Below are 24025 nucleotides of genomic sequence, written 5' to 3' on the forward strand. Positions count from 1 at the left end.
GTAAGCCACATGTGGGGTTTGTAATTGTCATGTGGCCACATTAGAAAGGGGCTGGCAAATATTTTAATAATGTATCTCTTAATTAACTCAATATATGGTAAAAATATTGTCATTTCAACATGTAATCAGTGTAAAAATTAATCACATGAAATTCTTTTTTCATTAAGGCCTTGAAACACAGTTTTGTTTTTTTTGTTTTTTGTTTTTTTTTTTTTTTGAGAGGCAGAGAGAGAGACTCCATTCATCCACTCCCCAGACAGCCTCAACAGCTTGGGCTAGATCAGGTGGAAGTGGGAGCTGGGGCCTCCTGCATGGATGGCAGAGAAACCCAAGTACTTGAGCTATCACCTGTTGCCTCCCAGAGGGCGCTGGAATTGGAGGTAGAACTGATGTTTGAACCCAGGCACTCTGATATGGGATGTCAGTGTCCCAGCAACATCTTAACCACTATACCAAATGTCCAGCCTTCAGGGTATGTTGTACATTTACACTATATTTCATTTTGGACTGACCGCATTCCATGTGGTCAATAGCCAGAGAGAGCTAGTGGTTACCGTGGTCATCCATGCAACATTAGAGCCTCATTTGGGTGAGGCAGCCAGAATAAGAATTGATGCCTGCCTCTTTACAGATGAAGACCCAAAGCTGGTGCCATGGCTCACTAGGTTAATCCTCTGCCTGTGGCACCGGCATTCCATATGGGCACCGGGTTCTAATCCCGGTCGCTTCTCTTCCAGTCCAGCTCTCTGCTGTGGCCCGGGATAGCAGTGGAGGATGACCCAAGTCCTTGGGCTCCTGCACCCGCATGGGAGACCAGGAAGAGACTCCTGGCTTCAGATCGGTGTAGCTCCAGCCGTTGCGGCCATTTGAGGAGTGAAACAACGGAAGGAAGACCTTTCTCTCTGTCTCTCCCTCTCACTTTCTGTAAACTCTACCTGTCAAAATAAAAATAATAATAATAATAATGATGATGAATACCCTGAGGCCCAGAGTTTAACAGATTGGCCACTGTGCCAGCAGGGGAGCAGAGTTGGGACTACAGCACGGATTCTTCGTCAAGTGGTGTCTCCTCAGATCATGTTGCCCTACTTTATGGATCTAGAAAGAGAACTGAGGACAAGAGGACTTCCAATAGTGTGCACCTGTCTATGCTGCAGACTGATACGGTTTCTCCTTTATTTAATCCTTACTACAACCCTTTGAGGTCAATAGCGCTTGTCTCATTTTCCATACAAGGTCACAGAAGTGCCAAGTGCTTTGGTAGTTGACGATGGTAAGGTGATATCCTTTAAAGAAAATGAAGCTATCAATATTAGACTTGCTTAGGGTCCAAACCTGTTAAACTTGGGCAGCCTTAAATGTCACATGGCCACCTCAGGAATTCCACAAGGGATTCTTGCAACCAGCTACCACTTTTAAAGATGGACACAAGACAAGATAAGGTCTTAGTGACCCCAATCTCTGGAGGTTTGTCAGCTTGCCAAGCACCAAGGGGCCTGATCTAGTCCATTCCTACCTCACTATCCTCACCCTCTGCCACTGCTCCAAATATATACAATTAGGAGCACAACAAAATGACTTGGCTACACCACTCAGACTAACTGAGAATCAAGCTTCCAACTACAGGTAGTCAATACCATTGTAGCGGACTGTGTGCCAAGCACACATCAAACAACAGCGATGAGGGATGAGAGGAAGCAAGCAGCCCTGAACTAGAGAACTGATCTCAGTCCCTGGTGGTGAAGCTCTGAGGGAGGAAGTGGGCCCTGGGCTGGGACAAGGACATGTCCCTTTTGTGACCCCCCCCAAAGAGCTATCACAACGTGGATGTGTGCCCCACAGACATACTTGTCAGGGAACAGCCTGTGGTGACAGGCAGGCCCGCTCAGAGCTCTGATTCAGGTCACTCTGCAGCCAGTGCTCCTAGAAGCAAGCTGTGCTCTTGCCTACTGTGTGTGAGGCTGCAGTCAGGTCAAGACAGGCAGTTCTCCGTTTAGAAAAGCCAGCCAGGACCAAAAGACCCGCACAGCGAGTCTGCAGGCACAGAGAACTTGGTGCACTTGGAAGCAGGCCTCAGAAGTTTTTTTAAGCAGTAGGCTCCTCCCTTTCTGCTACCCACGGGTGCAATTTCCAGTCCTTTCTCCAAAAGAAACATTTGGCTTTCTATAGAGAGCCTCTGAGATCTCTTGTGCTTGAATCTGGAAGAGGGGGAAAGAGGCCCTCACCATACCCACCCTAACACCCCCTGGGGAAGCTGAGGTTGAGCCCCTGTAGATCAATTTATTTTAGGCAGTACAGGCCTCTGAAGCATTTGTTTCAGAAATTACCCCCAGGACCCATCAATAGTAGCTTTCAAGGGCTCTTCCCAGGTGGCCTTGTCTCTTTTAAAATTCATTTCCTGCTGGAAAGGATAAACAGGTAGCTATTTAATGCCACTGACTGGCCTCCTTTAACAGAAAACTGGGGGCTGAGTGAGGCTGGGAAGCCAAAGTCGGGTGGGTAAATGGAACAGCATGCCAATTAATGGATTTTACTTTGCTGCTACTCCTCCATGTGCAAAACCTGCCCGATAATAGGAAGGATATGAATGCAAGGGAGATAGTGCACTCAGCTGGCAGGTTAGCCCTGGATCCTTGGACTTGACCTGGAGGCCTTGGTGGGAATCCTGGCACTGCCACTCACCCTGTGATGCTCAGTCAAGTCCTTTCACTCCCATGAGCTTCAGTTATTGATCTGTTCTACCACACTGCAGGGTATGAGTTCAAACAATGCATGCAACATAGTTAACTGGCACACACAGCATTTATGAATTGACACAGCTGAGATTTGAAGAAAAACAACTTAGAAGCATATTTCTGGGGCCGGTGCTGTAGCGCAACAGGTTAACACGCTGGCCGGAAGCACCGGCATCCCATGTGGGCCCCGGTTTGAGACCCAGCTGCTCCTCTTCCAATCCAGCTCTCGGCTATGGCCTAGGAAAGCAGTGGAAGATGGCCCAAGTCCTTGGGCCCCTGCACCCACGTGGGAGACCGGAGGAAGCTCCTGGCTCTGGATCGGCACAGCTCTGGCCATTGTGGCCAACTGGGGAGTGAACCAGCGGATGGAAGACTTCTCTCTCTCTGCCTTTCCTCGCTCTGTGTAACTGACTTTCAAATAAATAAATAAATCTTTTAAAAAAACATATTTCCTTCCATATGCCAGGAAGGGATTGTGTTAGGCATTAAAGGCACAGTGATAGATAAGAGAGATCTTGACTTAAGAGAAGCTGGCACTAAACAGATAGTCAATATCACATAGTAACAGTTCTGATCAAGATCGACATGCGTAATATGCATATTATGTGTAATATGTGTAATATTTGGTGAACTGTTGATGGCATGGACAATGGGGTTATGGAAGGATTTGTCCATTTCTGACTATCTCTCCCTCTAGAAGGTTTACCATTGCAGGAATACTGCCTGTCTTATTTAGCAGTATGTCCATTAGGGCCACTGTAGGGAAAGAGAGGGGTGGTGAGGAGATGTTAAGATGACATTTAAGTGAAGAGGGATTAGACAAATGAAGATCAGCAATAAGGATGCCCAGTCTGAGGAAACTGCATGAACCATGCAATAGAGAAGAAAGAGAGAATGACACATTCAAGGAATTGGAGGCAGAGATCAAATAGTATAAGGACTGGGACTGAAATGGAGTATCAAGCCCCGGGAGTAGGTCTCTCACCATGACTAGGTATGAAGAGTCGGTAGGAGTAAGACCATACAAAATCTTGTTTGACAAGTGGCCCTTGCACGGGTGAGTACTCAGGTGTGGAAGGCCAGAGTGGACAGCTGGTAGCATGGGATGACTTAACAGGATTTGACTTCTCTGCCCCCAACCCTAAAATAAACCTGCCATACCAGATTGCCAAAGTGCCCAAGATTTGTTAACTATCAAGTCCAAAAGAAGGACTATATTAGCCAAAGCCAGCTGTCACTTCTTACTCTCCAATTACTTTATCAGATTAGCTAGTTAGATGAATTTTCTCAACAACCCTATGAGGTAGGTACTATTATTATCACATTTTTCAAATGAGAAGATCAAAGCACAGCAGGTTGAGTGATCCTCCAAAAGTCACACAGTTAATAGGTAGTAGATTCAGAATTCAAAACCAGTCAGATTCCTCGGATCAAGTCCGATCTCTAATCCACTGAATTTTCTCAAATCTATCTTCCAGTTCATTATGTCTCTTTTCAGCTGACTGCATCAACTGTTTAATCCATTTGATGAATTTTTACTTTTCCTAACTTTATTTTTCAACCCTAGAATTTCTATTCAGTTCCTCTGGAATCTGGCTACATTTTTGGCCATATTATTCTATATTTGTCCTATAGGTTACATTTTCTCTTTCACCCTGAAACTTTTTTTTTTTTTTTTTTTTTTTTTGACAGGCAGAGTGGACAGTGAGAGAGAGAGACAGAGAGAAAGGTCTTCCTTTTGCCGTTGGTTCACCCTCCAATGGCCGCCACGGCTGGCGCTCTGCACTGATTCGAAGGCAAGAGCCAGGTGCTTCTCCTGGTCTCCCATGGGGTGCAGGGCCCAAGCACTTGGGCCATCCTCCACTGCCTTCCCAGGCCACAGCAGAGAGCTGGCCTGGAAGAGGGGCAACCGGGACAGAATCCGGCGCCCCAACCGGGACTAGAACCCGGTGTGCCGGTGCCCCTAGGTGGAGGATTAGCCTAGTGAGCCACGGCGCCGGCCGAAACATTTTAAATATGTATATTCTCTCAAATTGGTCTGCTGTCTTCAGTTCCTAATTTATAAACCCCTGCCTGTGTTACGTCTGCTGACTCTTGCTAATGGTGGCTTTCTCACCTCTCTTGCATGCATAATAATTGAAAGTAAACTCCAGCATCACCAAAAGTTTGTCATACTTATTTTTACTTTTCTTTCTTTAAAAAAAAGATTTATTTATTTATCCGAAAGGCAGAATTTAGAGAGAGAGAAAAGGCAGAGAGAGAGAGGGAGAGGGACAGGGAGGGAGGGGGAGAGAGAGAGACAGGGGGAGAGGGGGAGGGAGGGAGGGAGAAGAAAAGGGAGGGAGGGAGGAAGAGGGAGAGAGATCTTCCATCCGCTGGTTCACTTCCCAATGGCTGCATCGGCCAGAGACTGGCAGGTCCAAACCAGAAACCAGAAACTTCTTCCAGGTCTCCCACATGGATGCAGGGACCCCAGTCTTGGACCATCTTCTGCTGCTTTCCCAGATGAATTAGCAGGGAAATTAATCAGCAAATTAGGTCAGAAATGGTACCCATATGGGATGCCAGTGTTGAAGGCACCAGCTTTACCCATTATGCCACAATGCCAGCCCACTTTTTTTTTTAACCCACTGGGTTACTGAGACATTTTAGGATTGCCACTGTCAAGTCCTCATTATGTACTTAATTCCACACCAGGCAGAGGATTAACCTACTGCACCATGGCACTGGCCCCGTACTTTAATTCTTAATTAGAAAAATAATGCCCAGGTGAAATTTGGCAAATTGGAAAAAATGATCATGTGTGAGGTATAGAGAAGGAATAGGTTTTTTTAAAAAAGTTCTTTTGCACAGCATGGTGAATACAGCTAATAGCTGAATATTGTATACGTCAATTTTGCAGAGAGATCTTGAATGTTCTCATCACGGGGGATGTCACATGTTTGATGGATGGGTTGGCTGGCTTGCCTTGGTCATTCCACATTGCATTAAAAAATTTTAACATACTTTGTACTCCATAAATATGTACAGCTACAATTTTTCCAATATGTAATTAAAAAAGAAAAATCCTAAATATATCCTTTGATTTAAGATGAAAAGGCATCTCATTTCTTCCTGCCACCCTAACATGCCTACTAATGTATAAGTAGCAAAATAACATGTCTCATCAGAGGGCAAGTACAATTTCCAGGGAATATATTAGCAGACAAAAGAGAGCTGATCATAAAAGGCAATTTTTGACAATAACTTTTCAGTTCCTTTCACCACTATAATAATCCCAGATCCAAGAATCAAGTCTGAACTGAAGTAGAAACTCTGTAAATGTGTTGGTCATATTTGCACACACGTGTAAGAGAGGCCCCTCACTAGACAAAGTATGACATAATTTCACACATATTTATTGAGGATGTCCTATGAACAAAAGTCTGCATTAGAGTGATGAAGAAAACAAAAAGCAACATAGAAATCCTACCTGCAAGGAACTTCCAGGCTCAAGAATGAAAGTGAGATAGACGGATACATGAATCACCATGGTGTAATATAGAAAATGCTGAGGGGAGAACAGAGAAAAGCAATATGGGAGCTCCAACGAGGAAAAGGCCACTTTCTGCTGAGGGATTGGACAAGCCCGTGGATAATAGGGAATTTATGCCCAGTCTGAAAGGGGCAGTCACTTACAGCCTCCCAGAAGAGAAAGAATAGGTGCTGGCACAAAAGGAAGGGCCATGCCAGGTGAGAAGAATGCCAACAAGGGTCGGGGACAGAGAAGCATGTGGGTACCTCGAAAGCTTCGCGCAAAACTGAGTTAAAAAACAAGTTTATTTCGGTGTCCAAAAATTTGAAATCCACGCAAAGTTCTTTTCATAATAGACATTTTCCACAAACTTTCTGAAGACCCCGGGTATCAGAAGAAATAGAAATGTGGCTAGAGATACATAAAAGGCATAACGAGGACTACAGGAGACTACAGAAAAATAAGACTGGAAAGGCAGATTGAGTCAGATTGCAGGGACTGTGAGTGCGATCTGATTGACCACTCCAAGATACAGGATCTCTGCAGAGTAGCCGATGCTTAGCATACAGCGGGGCCTAATTAATAGGAAACAATAACCTCGAAGCAGGAACCTGCTCCCCACGTGCACACAGGAAGCTGCCATCTGCACACACAGGCAATTACAAACATTCCAAATACTCGGTCCTGAACCCTGCGAACACATCAAATACTCATTGTAAAAGGTCACCCAGCAAACAGCTCTGATCAATCCTGGCTCAGGCTGAATCAAATCCCCTAAATAAGATCCACTAGAGGCAGTGTCAAGAAGGTCAGAAACCACCCTATTCCACATCTTGAAACATTTTTACCATGTGGAACATTTTAGAGGAAGAAGGGAAAGGAAAGGGGGAAAAAAAACTCTCCAGAAATAATAGAATTCCAAGTAATTAAACGTTAAGCAAAGTAAGCTAGGAATTTATTTTGGCCACCACCTCCCTGTAGTGGTCTGAAAACCAGTAATCGCAAAGAAGGCCATGCCAGGATTAAAAACGGAGTTCCTCACCTCCCTGCCCACCTGCCCTGTGTGTCCCCCACTGTGTATACCTTTGTCGAGTTCACTTGAAATGTTCCATGATGAGGTAGGCACTAACTCAGCAGTGACGGACAGCTCTGTTTCTGAAAGGAGAAAGACAAGGGCATTATTAAACATACTAACTTATGGGCTGTTAGAAACATTACAGGACATTTCCAAAGGGCCTGCCTTCAGAGAGAGACCACTGCGATCCCAAGGCTTATTAAATTGGATTGGCTGCTCCAGTTACTAGAGACAGGCGCCTGCATTTTAGAGACCAACCCATGGGTTACTAGACAGATTTGAAGACTCTACTTTAAAACACTGGTTTGCAAATTAAAATGACAAATATTACATTAACAAAAACAAAAACAAATTCCATTAACAAAGCCACAGAGCTCCTTTTCTTGTTAAAAAAAAAAAAAACAATCTTAGACTAAGCATGTGTTCAAGAGTCTAGTTGCCCAAAATCAGAACACCATTGCCCCTGCCATGGATTTCATTGGTGGTTGTCTGTGAGTGGGTAAGTATTTGAATGCAGGGAGTTGTCTGTGATAACTGTAAAAGTAACTTTCAAAAACATCATGCATTAAGACAAACATGCAAATCAATAACTTAAGGGATAGATAGTACTCTAAGAAGATTTTTAAAAATTTGAAATAGACTGTAATATATAATGTTTTGTTGTTTGTGAAAATTTAAGCCATGATATTATCCTATTAACATGTTTTAATAGGGTTACACTAACTTCCCTTTCAGCTATGTCTGTATACATACACTCCCACACTCACTCACTGTGCAAGTAATAGAGAACACAGTCATCAGATATATGGCACACATCCTCTCAATCCAGTGCAGATATCATTAATCAATTATGGCTCTTTTGGCCTATACACCTGAGCTCTGCTACAGGCTTTTGATTTTTTTTAACATAGTGTTCTAGGTAGCCAATAAAACTGGGTATGCTTTAGAATGCAAGATGAACTGTAATACGTGGAAAAATCAGAATTCAAATTAAGGTCTCTTTGACCCTACCACCCACACACTTCCAAGCAACCTACGCTGCCTAGAACTCAAGTCTACGACACCTGTATTTGTCTTCACTTTACCTCTGGCTTCACCTTTGTACAAGGATAAGCACATGTTCTACATTTCCTTTTTCACGGATGGTGACTCTGTGCCAAGTGCCCACAGAAACCACACATCTTCATCACTGACTGAGCTTTGCCAAAGACAAGATGTTTACCATGGAGACCTTGCAAATGCCCCTGCCTGGTCCGCCCACCATGCAATACTAGAGACAAAGGGGCTATTTGCTTTGTACAGATCTCCTAGGCTGACCTCTTCCCTTGGCCTACAAGCAGGTGGGGGAAAAGTGGACAAACTACACATACGCTCCCTATTCGTAAATGCCCCAGACTCCTTCTACATCCTGAACCCAAACCAGCAGAGATTCCTCTAAGGGCACCTGAAGTCAGATGGGCAGCACAGCAGGCATCTAAAAGCATATAACATTGGTAACCATGAGACCAAAGAGAAAAACTGACTCCATTAGGAAAAACTGCTTAACACAGAACTACAGGGGAAGGCAGTACTTCTGTTAGCAACCTGCTATGGTTCCAGTGTGGTTTGTCCTCCAAAAGTCCATGTGATGGAAGCTTGACCCCCAGTGAAATGGTATGGAGAGGTGGTGGAAATTTTGAGTTGCACAAACTATTTTTCTAAGGACCCAGCCTTAGGTACTCTATGATAACAACACAAAAGATTGTGACACAGCCCCATATCCTAGGGATGGATACTTCATGTAGTGACTTCACCTGTAAAAGTGAATTGTCCACACTTTGGTGTTCTCTGAATATGACTCCAATTGCAGGTCCACCCTGACCCCTACCCTGCTGCCACTTCCCTCAGCTTTCTCCATAATGATAGCCCTTGTTTGCAGTATTCTGGACTATTGTGGCTCACCTTACACAAAGGCTCATCACATATTCTCCCTCCTAGACTTCAGGGAGCTTGGGAATAAAAGCAAGGCTGCTGAGGTGGCATTCCATGCAAGGAAGCAAAGAATGGGGAAGTGGCAGGATTAAGACAGACTTTGACAGCTTTTATATTCAATATTTTCATAGCTTCATCTCACTGCTGCTAACAGTTACATTGCCAGAAATATAGGTCTCACTTTACAGTATTAACTTTATAGAAAGTTAGCTTTCTGTCACTTGGTTTTTCCAACCTGAGTTTGAATTGCTGATTGAACATAATTTGGGACCAATGACAAATGAATACATTCTTGGCACTACGAACAGGGAAACTGTTCCCTGTGTGTCCCTGGACACTAATTACCACTCAGTTCTTGGTCAATAGCAAAGATAATTTCAATCTGCAAGTCCATTAAGCAATTGTGCTGATTCTCAGGAATTTTATCCTCAGCTTCAAGATCCATTCCTTTAGATAACCACGTGTTCAGCTTCTTAGATAAAATGATAATAAAAACAGATAAAATATTTTGACATGTGAATGACTTTCCTGAAAAATATTATTTGTTGAGACCACTTTTTTAAAAAAAAGATTTTTTTTGGTGAAAAGCTTAATATGAGCAACTCCTCTCACAAAATGATATTTATTAATCTGTTGTGTTTTCCTGAATGGTGAGTGAGAACAATTAAGCATATCTCAACTTGAGCTCCGTCAGTCTCATGATCACCAGCAAATCTGGAGAGAAACAGACACTGGTCCTGACTCTGCAGGGTCTCTTCTGATGGATTCCATGCCTTTCCTATTCTCACTCTGGCAAAAAGATGAGACACTTCCAGGTAGGCTCACTACCGGACAGCAGCCTCTCTGTATAAAAGCATCGCAGTGATAGCAAATAAATATGTGCCAGGCAAGAGGCAGATAATCTAAATTAAAATATTAATTTCTGCCACTTACGAATATTGTGGTCATGAGCAAGTTCTCAAACAGCTTTTGACATCTGTTTTCTCCTCTGTAAAATGGAGATAATAAAAGCCATCTCAGCTTTCTATGAAGTTAATACTGTAAAGTGAGGCCTATAATTCTGGCAATTTAACTGAGCAGCCGTGAGAAGCAGCCGTGAAAATGCTGGATGTAAATGCTATCAAGGTCTGTTGGAGTCCCACTGCTTCCCCATTCTTTGCTTCCTTGCCTGCAATGCCTCTTGAATGGTCTTGCTTCTATTCTCAAGCTCCCTGAATTCTGGGAGCTGTACCACGTGAGCAGCCTTTTTATAAGGTGAACCGCGGTAGCCCAAAATCTTCCAAAGAAAGACCCAAAAGGCTCCTGCGTGGTGCCCAGCTTCGAGTGGAGACTCGAAATCTTCTGTGCCTGCTCTGCTGCCTGGTCAGGCGGATGGCAGTCATCCTCCACGTGGCCATACTCACAAGCAGACAGCTGCTTACTGTCTGCATTTACAAAACTGCATTCCCCATGCTTTCACATGCTGCATCAATCGAGGCAATCTTTTCATTCTGTGAGGTTTTCCTGAATTGGTCACCGGTTCTCTAAGAACTTAAGTGTTTATATGTGGTTTTCTCCCATTCAAGCCAATCAAGAATGTTTCAGGAAACTACAGACTCTATCTTTCTCTACCTTGGTAGGAGGGCAAACCTCAACTGCTCTCCTCCCAGTGTGATCAACGGCAGCTATTAGCTCTGCAGTTTCTCTGGTGATTGACTTTTGGCATTGACTCTGTGCACCATAAGGTTTTGGTATTTAAGTCTGAACAGTGGGAGTATTATTTGGAAGGAAGAGGGGGAAAAAAAGAAACCTCAAAATCCTCCTCATTGATAAAAGTCTGTGCTCTCTGAAAGGATTGCTGGTTCATCTCAGCAGTTGGCAGGGAGAGACCCCACACTCACAGGATGCAGAAGTTCTCCCAGGAAGCAGTCGGCCATGCCTGCATCCTGCATGTCTGGTCCAGTGACACAGGAAGTAACACAGGCATCCCATGCACTCAGGAGACTGGTGACCAGCCCAGTGGCCTCAAAGGATGAGTGTAAGAGAAGCAGGTGGCTACGCCATTGCCCTTCGTGATCAGAATCACTGAATCCTATTGGGTGGGCCCTGAATATCCAGGACTTAATTATCAAACTATAGTCTTTGGATCTGTAGGATTTTTTGGGTATATCATTATGGAAGCATTTGGGGAGCAGAGGACAAGAGGACAAGGCTCTAGGCCCTCCTTCAAAAGAAACAACTTTACTTTTATCTGTTTTGTGTGTTTAAGTGTTGTGAAAAAGGCCCCAATGCTTTAAGTTTAATTATGTTACAATTTCCTCATTTTATAAGAAAGCAAGACTCACTCTAGACAAATGGCTTTGCCAAAATCACAGAAGATCTAAGACAGAGCCAAGCCTAAGAAATGACTTAGAAATAAACACAAGCTGACCTCTCATGGAGTCTCATGTTCGTCTGTCTGGACCCCTAAGATACAGTATGCATCCTCAGAGCTGAGTTCTGAGACACGAAAGCAATTCCCCAGCAGCCAGGGTCAGTCCCACATGTTCTTGCTGTGTCAAAGAAGGTCTCTGTGGGGATCGTTCGGGAGTGGGTAAGGGGATGGGGAGGCAGACACGCTGGCGGCCCTGACACTTCTGGCAGGTAGGATTATTTTAGACATTATTTGGCAAAGGCTCTTAGCTTTGTTTCCTTCCTCTTGTTAGTGGAAGTGGAAATGCTCCTTCACCAACCTCTTCAGGACAGTAACAGTCTTCAATGCAAGTGCACTGCTCCAGCCCTGGGTTCACAAGAACCCCACATCCAGGGTCCTGAAAGAGGGAAAGTTACAGCCCCCTCAGCCTCCGAGAGACTATCAGGAGTAGCAAATGCCATGCTCAGTGTCTACAACGACTTCATAATCCTCCGTGATCTCAAATCCAGAGGGTTGGCGTAATCTCTATAGGAAAGGATCAGTACAGTCACAAATGGCATGGCATGATCCTGCAACTTTGGCCCCCAGCTCAATTTCCCAACCACACTACCTATATTGTACCAGTAAATCAGAGTTTTTTGGAAAACATGTAATTAGTTTGTATGCAGCACAATGACCGTACATGTGACAAAGTCATTAATTTGAAGACAAAGTTTAAGTATTCTAAAATATGTGCTATTCATATTTTGACATAGTAAGAACTGCAAGAAAAAAGAAAGAAGGAAGAGAGGGAGGGTGGAAGGAAAAAGGGAGGGGAGGAGGGAGGCAGGAAAATAGGGAGGGAGGAAGAGGAGGAAGAGCATCCTGGTTTTTTCAATGTTTGAAAGGCTCTGCTTGTGCATGGAAATTTGCCCAACAGGGATGTTCAGGCACCTGGCCTTGCACTTGCAGGACTAGGAGTGAGGACTGAGAAGAAACTCAGGCAGCCTGGCAGCAGAGCACAGGGACGCCCCCTGTGTAACCGGGGGCTGTGACAGAACCACTGGCTCTCTGGCTTCAACCTTCCCTACCCCCACCCCACGGTCCCTTGAGAACCAGAATCAGAGGCCAAACTTCTCTCCAGGTCAACTTTAGGTTGAATAATTCTAAAACCCAAAAAGGTGGCAGAAGACATAGGCAGGAGAGGGGATAGTTCTTGAGTCACATTGACATACTCTTTCCTTCTTTAAATTTGTTACGTTAATCTTCTAGATCATACGTGGTTCTTGTATTTCAAGGAATTGTGCTACACAAAGCATCACAAAGATGTACATCTCCTTTAAAGTGAATAAGAACAGTTTGCATTCTTTTTTTAAAAATATTTTATTTATTTATTTGACAGGTAGAGTGATAGTGTGAGAGAGAGAGAGACAGAGAGAAAGGTCTTCCTTCCATTGGTTCACTCCTCAAATGGCCACAATGGCCAGAGCTACGCCAATTCGAAGCCAGGAGCCAGGTGCTTCTCCTGGTCTCCCATGCGGGTGCAGGGGCCCAAGCACTTGAGCCATCCTCCACTGCCTTCCCAGGACACAGCAGAGAGCTGGACTGGAAGAGGAGCAACTGGGACTAGAATCAGCGCCCATATGGGATGCCGGCGCCATAGGCGAAGGATTAACCTAGTGCACCACGGCGCTGGCCCCAGATTGCATTCTTGACAACTATGTAACTTAAAAGTCATCATACTTGGGCTCTCTTCTATGAAACTAGATTCACTTACTAATTCATGCTACATGTGCATGTGGATTAGCACTCTCTATATGTAAAACCATGAAAAGTCTGACCTGGTCCCAAACATTGTCCCTAAATGGACAGTCTAGTGGGAAAGAAGTGCAGAAACATGGCTGATTATAAACAGTGTGACAGAGCAGCATGGAACCCTACAGAAATGGCTTCCCCATCCCTCTAGCCAACCCCCACCCCCAACCAGGTTCAAAATACTGAGTGTACTAAATGAAATACCATGACAAAATATGGGGCATTGGTGGGATCCAAAGGAAAAAAAGTTCTCAGGCACTCAAAAGGACCAGAAAAGTAAATAGAAGCTGAGATGGAAGGTGCCCATGAATGTGGAGTGAGGGTGCAGTTTTATTGCTGATTTGAAAATCAAGGACATGACCCTAGACCAGAGAGAGACTTGAGCTTCTCGTCCAAAGCCTTGCTTGAGCCTGGGAGAGCTGCCCGGTCTCCTTCCAACAGTCCTGAGGAGCAGCGAGAGCCTTGTACTCCATCCAGGGTGGGGGGTGGAGGTGGGGTGAGTCTCCACAAGATATCAGAAGGGGGTGTAAAGACCAGAGAGACCCCATGTACCATTCACCTGGGTTCTTCCAATAACTACAGCTTACATAATTACAGTACATTATCAGAAGTAGAAACTTGATGTTGTTATAATACATGAATCTAGGTTTCTCATTTCACCAAATGGGTAGATTCATGTAGCCACCATCACAATCAATAAAGAATTACTTCATCACCCTAAAGATCTCCCTTGAGCTGACTCTTTATAGGCTCACCCATTCCCCACTTCCCAATCATCCTTATCCATGGGCAATCACTAATCTCTTCTTCATCTCTACAATTTTGTTGTTTTAAGAAAGTTATGAGACTGACTTTTTTCATATAGCATAATGCCCTTGACATCCATTCAATCTGTTGTGCGTGTTGACAGTTTGTTTCTAGGTAGCCTTGCCTACTCTTCCAGAGCAGGATGGACTGTACTTGATTTAATCATTCACTTGGATGTTTGGTGGTTTCTCTTTTCTAGTTCTTACAAATGAAGCTGTTATGAACTCACTCACAGACATCTGGACTGCACTACTTATTTCGAGTGAGAAAGAAACTGAATTCAGAATGAAAGAGTTGTTTACAAGGAAACCAGTAATAGGCAAATAGATTGGGAAATAAATATGCATTCTGAGGTACAACAGGGATAGGCAGAGGGGTCAAAGTTAGCCCAGAGGGAGGAGGAACCTCCAAGGACAGACATGGGGAGAGTTCAGGATGAGAGGAAGATTGCCTATTTGACTATGACACATTGGGGAAGTGGAAATAGATCAATAATTGTCATACTCAGCTATAGCAATAGCAACTTTTCCCAACCTAAGGTCTTTAACTTATTTTTTCTTGAAGAGAAAAAAGAAACATTCTAGCTAGTTGAGGAGGGAGGATTGCCTTAGGAGCAGTGCAAAGACCAAAGAGAAATTTCAAACTGACTCAAAAAATGAAAGAAGAAAGAAGAGAAGGAAGGAAAGAAGGAAGGAAGGGAGGGAGGGAGGGAGGGAGGGAGGGAGGGAGGGAGGGAGCGAAGCAGGTAGACAGACCAAAAACAGTGCCTCTTCCCTAGGGAGAAGTTAGCGAGTGGACCCAAAGTTAGAATATATTCACTGACCTCCCTTCACCTGTTGTGCCATCACTATATAGTTACTCAACGGATGCTCAGGGCACTGAAATAATTAGTTTATTTCTAGCTTCAGGGCAAGCTGGCAAAAACAAAGTATACAAGGTTGGGGGGCAGGGGGTGAGGTGAAACACTGGAAATTGCTTAGCTCAGCAATCGGTCTTATTTCCCTGTGCCCGTACCGTTGTTGTAGACACCTCAGGTTTCTGGTGATACGAACAAGCTTCACTCTTTGATTATCTTTCCACTTGATTCTCCTTCCTTCTACGCTTTCCCCCTCAAGACTGCCTTCCAGCAATTTTTCCTTCTTACTCATCCTTCCGTGACCTCTATACTGGTCTTGGGGTGTTTTCCATTATTTTTCTCCTTTGTAGGGGCATGTGCATTCACTTTACATACTGTAATATTAAAATATATTACCTGGTGATTTTGTCTGGCCAATTAAAAGTCACCTGACGTTCAAATAAAGAGATCAACATAAGATTCTACAGCTGCAATGCTATGACAGCAGTTTGGAAAACTACATGGCTACAAGGAATTAAAAAAAAAAATCTTTATATTCACCTTGAGTTCAATGATCATTCATTTGTTCATTGATCCATCCATCCACCCATCCACCCATCTATCCAACCAACAAATATTTATTGAGCACCCACTCTGTTCCAGGCTACCTCAGTGCTGCCTGGGAGCTAGAACACAGTGCTGAACAAAATTAAGACCCTTAGTTCTTGGAGCTCACTGTCTGGCAGGGACACAGAAAAGCAAACAAAGAACTAAAACATGGTATGACAAATGCTAGGATGGTGGGGAAGGGCAAGGGCTTAGCATGCTCCTGGAGGCTCCAGGCCTGACTGAAGGTTTTGGTGATGAATCTAATATAGTTCCTGGCAAGTCAGATGTTTAGCTAGACATAGGACTCTAGATAATTGAATGTTCTTGTTTGACTACAACAGGATTTTCAACAAGAAATGGACAATGAACTGAGACCTGGGGAGGATATCACCTTCGGTGAAAGCCTCCTGTCATCATGGGCAAGGCAGTCTTATAGCGGTATGTCTTCACCTGTTGGACTCACACAGCCATCATGGTCTGAAGAACTCCAGTGTTCAATAGATGCTTTTGTCAGAAAAAGGAAATGCCTCTCCCAGCATCAGTGATTTGATCCCAGTCCTATATACAAGAGATCTTCAAAAAGTTTATGGAAAATGTGCATTATCTTTTTAAAAAATATTTTATTTATTTATTTGAGAGGTAGAGTTACAGACAGTGAGAGGGAGAGACAGAGAGAAAGGTCTCCCTTCCATTGGTTCACTCCCCAGATGACTGCAACAGCTGGAACTGCGCCGATCTGAAGCCAGGAGTCAGGAGTTTCTTCCCAGTCTCCCACATGGGTGCAGGGGCCCAAGTACTTGGGCCATCTTCTATTGCTTTCCCAGGCCTCAGCAGAGAGCTGGATTGGAAGAGGAGCAGCCGGGACTAGAACCAGTGCCCATATGAGATGCCAGTGCCGCAGATGGAGGATCAACCTACTGCACCAGGGCACCGGCCCCACATTATCTTTTAATTCTATTTTCCCACAAACTTATTGAAGTCCCATTGTACTTTTTAAATTCTTCCTCAATCAGGACTTTGTTTTGTGCTTTTTACCCTTCTAGCAACATAAATATCTTCTAGGGATGCAAAGTTAGTGTAATGTATTTGTCTAAGAGGTTACTAATTGGCATGTGGCCCCTAAAAAAGAGAAAATAATGGTACAGTTTAAATGATTTCTGCTCCAGGCTATGTGGTTAGAGACGGATGATATAAAGTATATATAACAGAATATTTTGATGCATACATTCTATCAGTGTCTAGTGTTAACACTGACATCAATAAAATCTCATGTTGGAACCTCAGGAAAAGAATATTTCTGTTTCAGAATGATACTATTCAACAGGAAAAGCAAACAAGCCTGAGAATTCGGTGATATTCAGTTTACAACTGAACAAGCAAAACTAGAATTACTCACATTTTCTGCTTTACAGTTTTTCTAGTTAATTTGGCATCCCTTCATCCGTCAGTGAGTAGGCATTCTTCCTTTTCATTCTGATAAGACAGTTAACTTCCTGAGAGCAAGGATCAGCTCTTATGTGTCCTGTCTGATGCTAATGAATCCTGGAGATGGCAGGAAGTACTCCAGAGGATGAAAGGTACTGACTTTCAAGTTAGATAGGTTCAATTCCTGTCTCTGTCACATCTGAGCTTATGACCTTGGGCAAATTACTTCACATCCCTAAGCTCAGCTCCTCATTCATAAAAGGGGCATAACAGTAATGACCTTGCAAGACTGTTATGAGGCTTAACTAGGATAACATTTGGAGATGTGCCCATTGCCCAGTAAATGTTAAACCTCCAGCAAAATAGCAGCTGTCATATTGACTAACCATACAGACAACCTAATGAGTGTTCAATGCAGTGATTTGCAAACCCAGCTGGCGAGTATGTTAAACAAATACATCGATTTCCTGAAGCTCCTCCCCCATCCCCATCTCTAAACCACTGAATCTCCCTAGGTGAGTCTTACATGATCTATAGCTGAGCAACGGCTTTCTACAAACCATCAGGGTACCAAAACTCAAATAATGATGTGCTTGCAAGATAATGATAATAGAAACACAAAATGGTTGAAATGCATTTATGGGTTTAATTTAAGAATCCAGGGGTAGAGGGCTGGTGCTATGGTGCAGTGGGTTAAAGCCCTGACCTGCTGTGCTGGGATCCCATATGGGTGATGGTTTGAGTCCCGGCTGCCCTTCTTCTGATCCAGCTCCCCGCTATTGTGTTTGGGAAAGCAGTGGAGGATGTCCCATATCCTTGGGCCCCTGCATCCATGTGGAAGACCCAGAAGAAACTCCTGGCTTCGGATGGGCTCAGCTCTGGCCATTGTGGCCATTTGGGGAGTGAACCAGTGGATGGAATACCTTTTTCTCTGTCTTTACCTCTCTCTGTAACTCTCTTTCAAATAAGTAAAATAAATCTTTTTTTAAAAAAAAAGGATCTAGGGATAGGCAGTGGAAAACTAAAATTTTACTTTTGTTTTGATCATAAAATTCAGACATGGACAGTAACCTCAATAATGAGACAGTTGAGTGAAAATGAATCAACAACAAAATTAGTACTTCTTGAATATCTTTCAAAGTCAAATATTTATGCTCAACTTGAAGATTCTCTTAATTGGTTAAGCATTGATTTGGTCAAATAGATTTCAGATGGCATATTATTAACACTTAAAGAGCAGTGCAGTATTTTCTTAAGCGTTATCAAAGTTACATAGGATCTCAATGACTGGGATGTATATGGGGTCCTCCATTAAATGAGTAAATTGGACAAACTCTAAAAATGTGTAGCAATTGTCCTCTGCAAATAGAAGGAGAGAGAAACAAACCCCTTTTCAGCCTTGATTCTCAGCCACTTAAAGCATTTACAAAGAGAAGCCTGCTTTGGATGCAGTTGAGAAAGCTATTAAGATTCCAAGCACCTTACAGCAATACAAGTACCTTGTATTTAGGTAGCACTTTTCCTTTCAAGAAAAGTCAGTACACAGAACAGACATTAGCTCATGACTCCACATGCGAAGGATCAAGGCCTGAGATAATCATACCCTGGGTGGATTTGAAGAAACCCAGACCCGGGCAGAGAACTTGCCTACAGTCCCCTGACATGTCATCAACTGACAGAAGAACAGAACCACCATCTCCCCTCCCCCACGCCTGGACCCTGCAGGCTCTCTACACTACAGCCAGGGAAGCCCCTTCTCCAGTTTTAAGGTGGGTTTTTGTAACCTCCCCTAGCACAGTTCATTCAACCATTTCAATGTTCCTAAGGTTGGGGGGGGGGGAGGAGGGGAGACATTCTTTCAGAAAAATCTATTGAAAGTGTAATTTCTACCTTCTAGCTATCCCTGGAAATCAAGTGTTTAAGTTAATAGGGTTGGGGACTCCTAGTTTAGTAGAAATTATTTTAATCTTAGACGTCCATTTAGGAGTATTACTATCAATCTGCAACATAGTAGGATGGTTTTGCTCGAGCCGTATTAACCAGGGCATGTACAATCTAGGTGGCCGGTAATTTTCAAAGACTTAACTTGCCGCAAATTACTCCAGTTTAAAATGCTTCACCAGTCTGGACTGGGTTTCCTGCACCATGTCATTATTGATAGCCTGGGGAGATCAATAATTAACATGAAATACAGGGAAACATCAGACAGAACATACGTTAACACCAGAATCCCTTCCCAGAGCATCTAAATTAACCCCGCCTCAGAAATTCCATAGTATTTCACCCATTCCTCTATTAAGACACTCTCACTTCCTATGATAACCTGCAATTGTGTCAGTATACAGCTGTTTTACTAAGATCATATGCTTCCTGAAGCTCAGAATTGAGGTTTCATTTATCTCTACATTACTCAGAGCATGAACTGATGCATTGAATACATAGGAGGCACTCAACAAATTTTTTTCTGAATACTTAGTTGATATAACGGCTGCACTCGATATTACCATATTTCTATAAGATAGTGTGGAAGGTTGGCAAATAGCCAGAATTCATTTCCCCATGTATCTCTATCTTTCGACACCTCCTCTAATGAAGAGACCATCTACCTCCCCACCACTGAATTTGGACTGACCTTGTAACTTGCTTTTGTTCCCAGATCAAATTGGCTCAGTCCAGATCAGAGAACTACTCCAAAAACTGATTTGTGAGCTAAAGAAATGCTTTCTGTTGCCAGCCACTACATTTTGGGATGGTTTGTAACATAGAATTATTTGCACATAATACATATCCATTTACAGACAAGAACACTTAGGCTTAACCAAGTTAGGAAACAGCCTAAAGCCATCGAGTGACAAAGCATGGTTTGAATCCAGTCATTCTGATTCCAAAGCCCATTGTCTTTCCATTTAATAAACTGACCAGATGCAAAGTCCTTGTGCATTCTAAGAAAAGGTTTAGAAATTAAAAGCAGAAGACAAGTGGAGGGCGACACTTCCTTTCATGACCATAAAGCATGAAAGGGGAGAACTGTGTCCTAGACTGGGTCATCCCCATCTGACAGGGTCCCCTGTTGGAAGCACATTTGCCAGATTTAAGAGAAGAGCAGAAGTATACACCTCTTTCCAACAGTGATCTGGAAACAGTGACAGTCTCACATCCATAAATACTCAGAGCTCAACTAATAGCAATAGCTATTCAAACTGGGTGATTTGGTCATGACCTTATCCAATGTATTTTTTCCATTCTCTTATGCAAAAGAAAAATAATTTTCCACATATTTAATTTCCTCTGGCCATCAATCTGCCAAGACCCTTTTGGTTTTCCAACGGGAATAGTTCCCAGGTGTTGATAACAGCACCCGCAATGAAACTGAGTTTTATCTGCAGCCTTTCAGCCGCCTGGGTGTCCGTGGCTGCAGGCATGGGAACTTCTCATAACAACACGGGGCCATGCTTGGAGCTGCCAGAGAGCCGCTCACATGTGACAAGTGAGGGGAGGGTCTGTGATCCTCCCAGCACTGTCAAAGGGTGGCGTTTGGGGAGGCCTATCCGGTCAACTGCAGCGAACAGGAGCGACCAATGCTACCGTGCACATGATGGATGGGGCAGCCTGCTCGCTCATGTGTGTCACCTACCAGGATAGGCAATTTGATCCATGGCTAGTGGGAGAACGCTCCTCACCGTTCCTCTGCTCAGAGGAGGTAGACACCTTCCCCCTGTGGAATGCAGTCTTCCATTTTCAGTCAGGGATGACCAAGGTATTTAGGGGACATTGTTGTGGCTGGTAGAAGTGCTTAGGAGACAGAAGCAACATAATAGGCTTTGCTTTCCTGCATCTCCTCGTGTTCAGTCTCTGCCCACACTTGGGATCACCCTTTCAGAGGACACCCTCTTCTGCAGGCCTCTCTTCCAAGCCGTCTCTGCTGTCCTCTCTTCCCCTGACCTGCTGTTTCAGGTTCCCCATTAAGCAAGTGTATCCCCAGCGTTGGGGAGAAATGGATTTAACAATCTTGTCGCACAACGGATTTTTCAAAGTTTGACAGAAAATCTGAAAGCCATAAAGAGAAAGATGATAAACTTCACATTCAGAGGATTCTGCAAGGAAAAATAGCAAAAATAAAGACAAATAATGTTAGGAAGAAAACAACTAGTGCAGCTTACAAGGCAAGAGACTAGCTGCCATAACACAGTAAGCAAAAGCATCCACAGATTAGTGAGGGAAAAAATCCAGGAATGTGACAGAAAAGCGGGCAAAGGTTGGGAAGAGACAATTTAGAGATAAGGAAACATAAGTGATTCTTAAATATGTGAAAACATGCCAACCTCACTGATAATACTCACATGCAAAATGTAAATTAAAACTGGAGTGAGATATGAAATACAAAGTTTGATAACTCACTATATTGAGATGGATATAAAGAAATAAGAGCCGGGTTATAAATTGATACAACTTGGCAATATCTAAGAAAACTTAAAATGCAAATATTGTGTAAACAATTCTCCTTCTAGGAATTTAATCCTACAGACATTCTCAAAACATGTATGAAATATATTGGTACAAGATTTAGAAAGCAGTATTGTCTCTAATAAAGTTAGAGGTATGGGTATTATAGTTCATTGGGTTAAGCTGTCATTTAGGATACCCACATCCCATATTGCAATGACTAGTTTCGAGTCCTGGCTACCATACTTCCAATGCAGCTTCTTGCTAATGAGTCCAGGAGGCAGTGATGATGGCCCAAATGTTTGGGTTCTTGCAACCCACATGGGAGACCTAGATGGGGTTCCTGACTCCTGGTTTCAGCCTGGCCCAGCACTAGGTGTTGTGGGCATTTGGGAAGTGAAACATGGGATAAATGATCTGTCTCTCTCTGTGTGTCTCTCTCTCTCAAGGTCACTTTGCCTTCAAATAAATAAATAAATAAATAAATAAATTCTTTTATAAAAGTTTGGAAGCAATGCACTTGTACAACAACAGATGATGTATAAAATAAATCATAGTTATCCAAAATTCACAAGGGAACACAGTGTTACACAAGAGTAAGGAAACTGCACATACTGACTTGGAATAATCATCAAAATATATCATTATGTTTTAAAAAAGGCAAAATACTGACAGTGTGAATAAAAATTGTGATTTGCAGAGGCTAGCATTGTGGCATACCAGGTACAGCTGCCAGCTGCAATGCTGGCATCACATATGGGTGTCCATTTGCCTCATGGCTGTTCCAATTCCGATCCAGCTCCCTGCCTAATGCACCTGGGAAAGCAGTGGAGGATGGACCAAATGCTTGGGCCCCTACATGTACATGGAAGACCAGGAAGCTCCAGGCTCCTGGCTTTAATCTGGCCCAGTCCTGGCCATTATGGCCACTTGGGGAGTGAACAAGTGAATGGAAGATTTCTCTATCTCTCCCTTTCTCTCTGTAACTCTACCTTTCAAATACATAAATCTTTTTTTAATATATATACATATATATAATTTGCATAAAAACAAAAAACTGTGTGTTCTAAATATATATGGGTACTTACATTATCAGCATATGTATACTGTGTGTATGTGCATAAATGTGTGTGGGTTTATATATCTTCTCACCTATATAAATATATGTTCTTATAAAATATCCATAAAAAGGATACCCCAAAATGGGAACAATGTCTGCTGAGAAGGGGAACTGGTAGTTGCACATCAGGGGTACATTCTTTTCTTTCTTTAAATTTGTATACTATGTACAAAGAGGAAGAACTAAAAAAAAAAAAAAAAAAAAAAAAAAAAAGAGTTCTCAATGATTCTCTTTCAAATGGCCAATGTGTGTTTTGAGGTTTGCCCAGGGTGTCATGGGACCCCCAAGGAAGAATATCTTTTTGTGGCATGTAGGAGGGGAGAAATTTCAACCTTTAGGGTGTCAAGGGCTGTTGACCCTTGAGTGAAGTCCTAAAGGATGAGTAGACACCAACCAGGGAGATCCCAGGTTTTTCCATCTCAGGAAATTGCATTGTCCATTATGCATAATGCATTGTCCAATAATTGCCCATTATATATTGCTGTCCATTAATGTTAATATCTTTTTTTTTATTTCTTTGAAACGCAGAGAGACAGAGATCTCATTTTTTCTGGTACACTCCCCAAATTTCCACAACTGCCAGAGTGGGCCAGGGTATAGCCAGGAGCCTAAATTCAATCTAGGTCTCCCACAAGGGTGGCAGGAACCCACTGTAGGGAAGCCATCACTGCTACTTCTCGGGGTGCACAGTAGCGGGAAGCTGGAATTGAAAGCAGGGGTGCTGGGACTTGAATCCAGGCATACCAAATGGCATTTTAACCACTGTGTCAAATGCCCACGCCTCACATATTTTGAATACTCATCTTTAAATGCTTCAGTGTCAGGCCGGCGCCGCGGCTGACTAGGCTAATCCTCCGCCTAGCGGCGCCGGCACACCGGGTTCTAGTCCCGGTCGGGGCGCCGGATTCTGTCCCGGTTGCCCCTCTTCCAGGCCAGCCCTCTGCTGTGGCCAGGGAGTGCAGTGGAGGATGGCCCAGGTGCTTGGGCCCTGCACCCCATGGGAGACCAGGAAAAGCACCTGGCTCCTGGCTCCTGCCATCGGATCAGCGCGGTGCGCCGGCCGCAGCGCGCCGGCCGCGGCGGCCATTGGAGGGTGAACCAACGGCAAAAGGAAGACCTTTCTCTCTCTCTCTCTCTCTCACTGTCCACTCTGCCTGTCAAAAAAAAAATAAAAAAAAAAAAATAAAAAAATAAAAAAATAAATGCTTCAGTGTCAGGCACTTATTAGACACCTAATATCTGCTGAAATTGAGTGACCCACAAGCAGAAGAGGACATGGATCAGGGATTCTCAACCTACTCTAAT

The 24025-nt window shown here is 43.5% G+C and overlaps 1 protein-coding gene across 2 annotated transcripts in view; it reads right to left on the minus strand.

The window, feature by feature from the left end:
* Positions 1-24025, minus strand: part of ROR1 (receptor tyrosine kinase like orphan receptor 1) — a 423340-nt gene that overhangs the window by 178646 nt on the left and 220669 nt on the right. For both annotated transcript variants that reach the window (XM_008265125.4, XM_051857667.2), the window contains exon 2: positions 7333-7404. In XM_008265125.4, coding sequence (XP_008263347.2) covers positions 7333-7404 — 72 coding nt within the window. The remainder of the gene's footprint in view (positions 1-7332; positions 7405-24025) is intronic.

This window comes from Oryctolagus cuniculus, chromosome 7, assembly GCF_964237555.1.
Source record: "Oryctolagus cuniculus chromosome 7, mOryCun1.1, whole genome shotgun sequence".
NCBI classification, from domain to species: Eukaryota; Metazoa; Chordata; class Mammalia; order Lagomorpha; family Leporidae; genus Oryctolagus; species Oryctolagus cuniculus.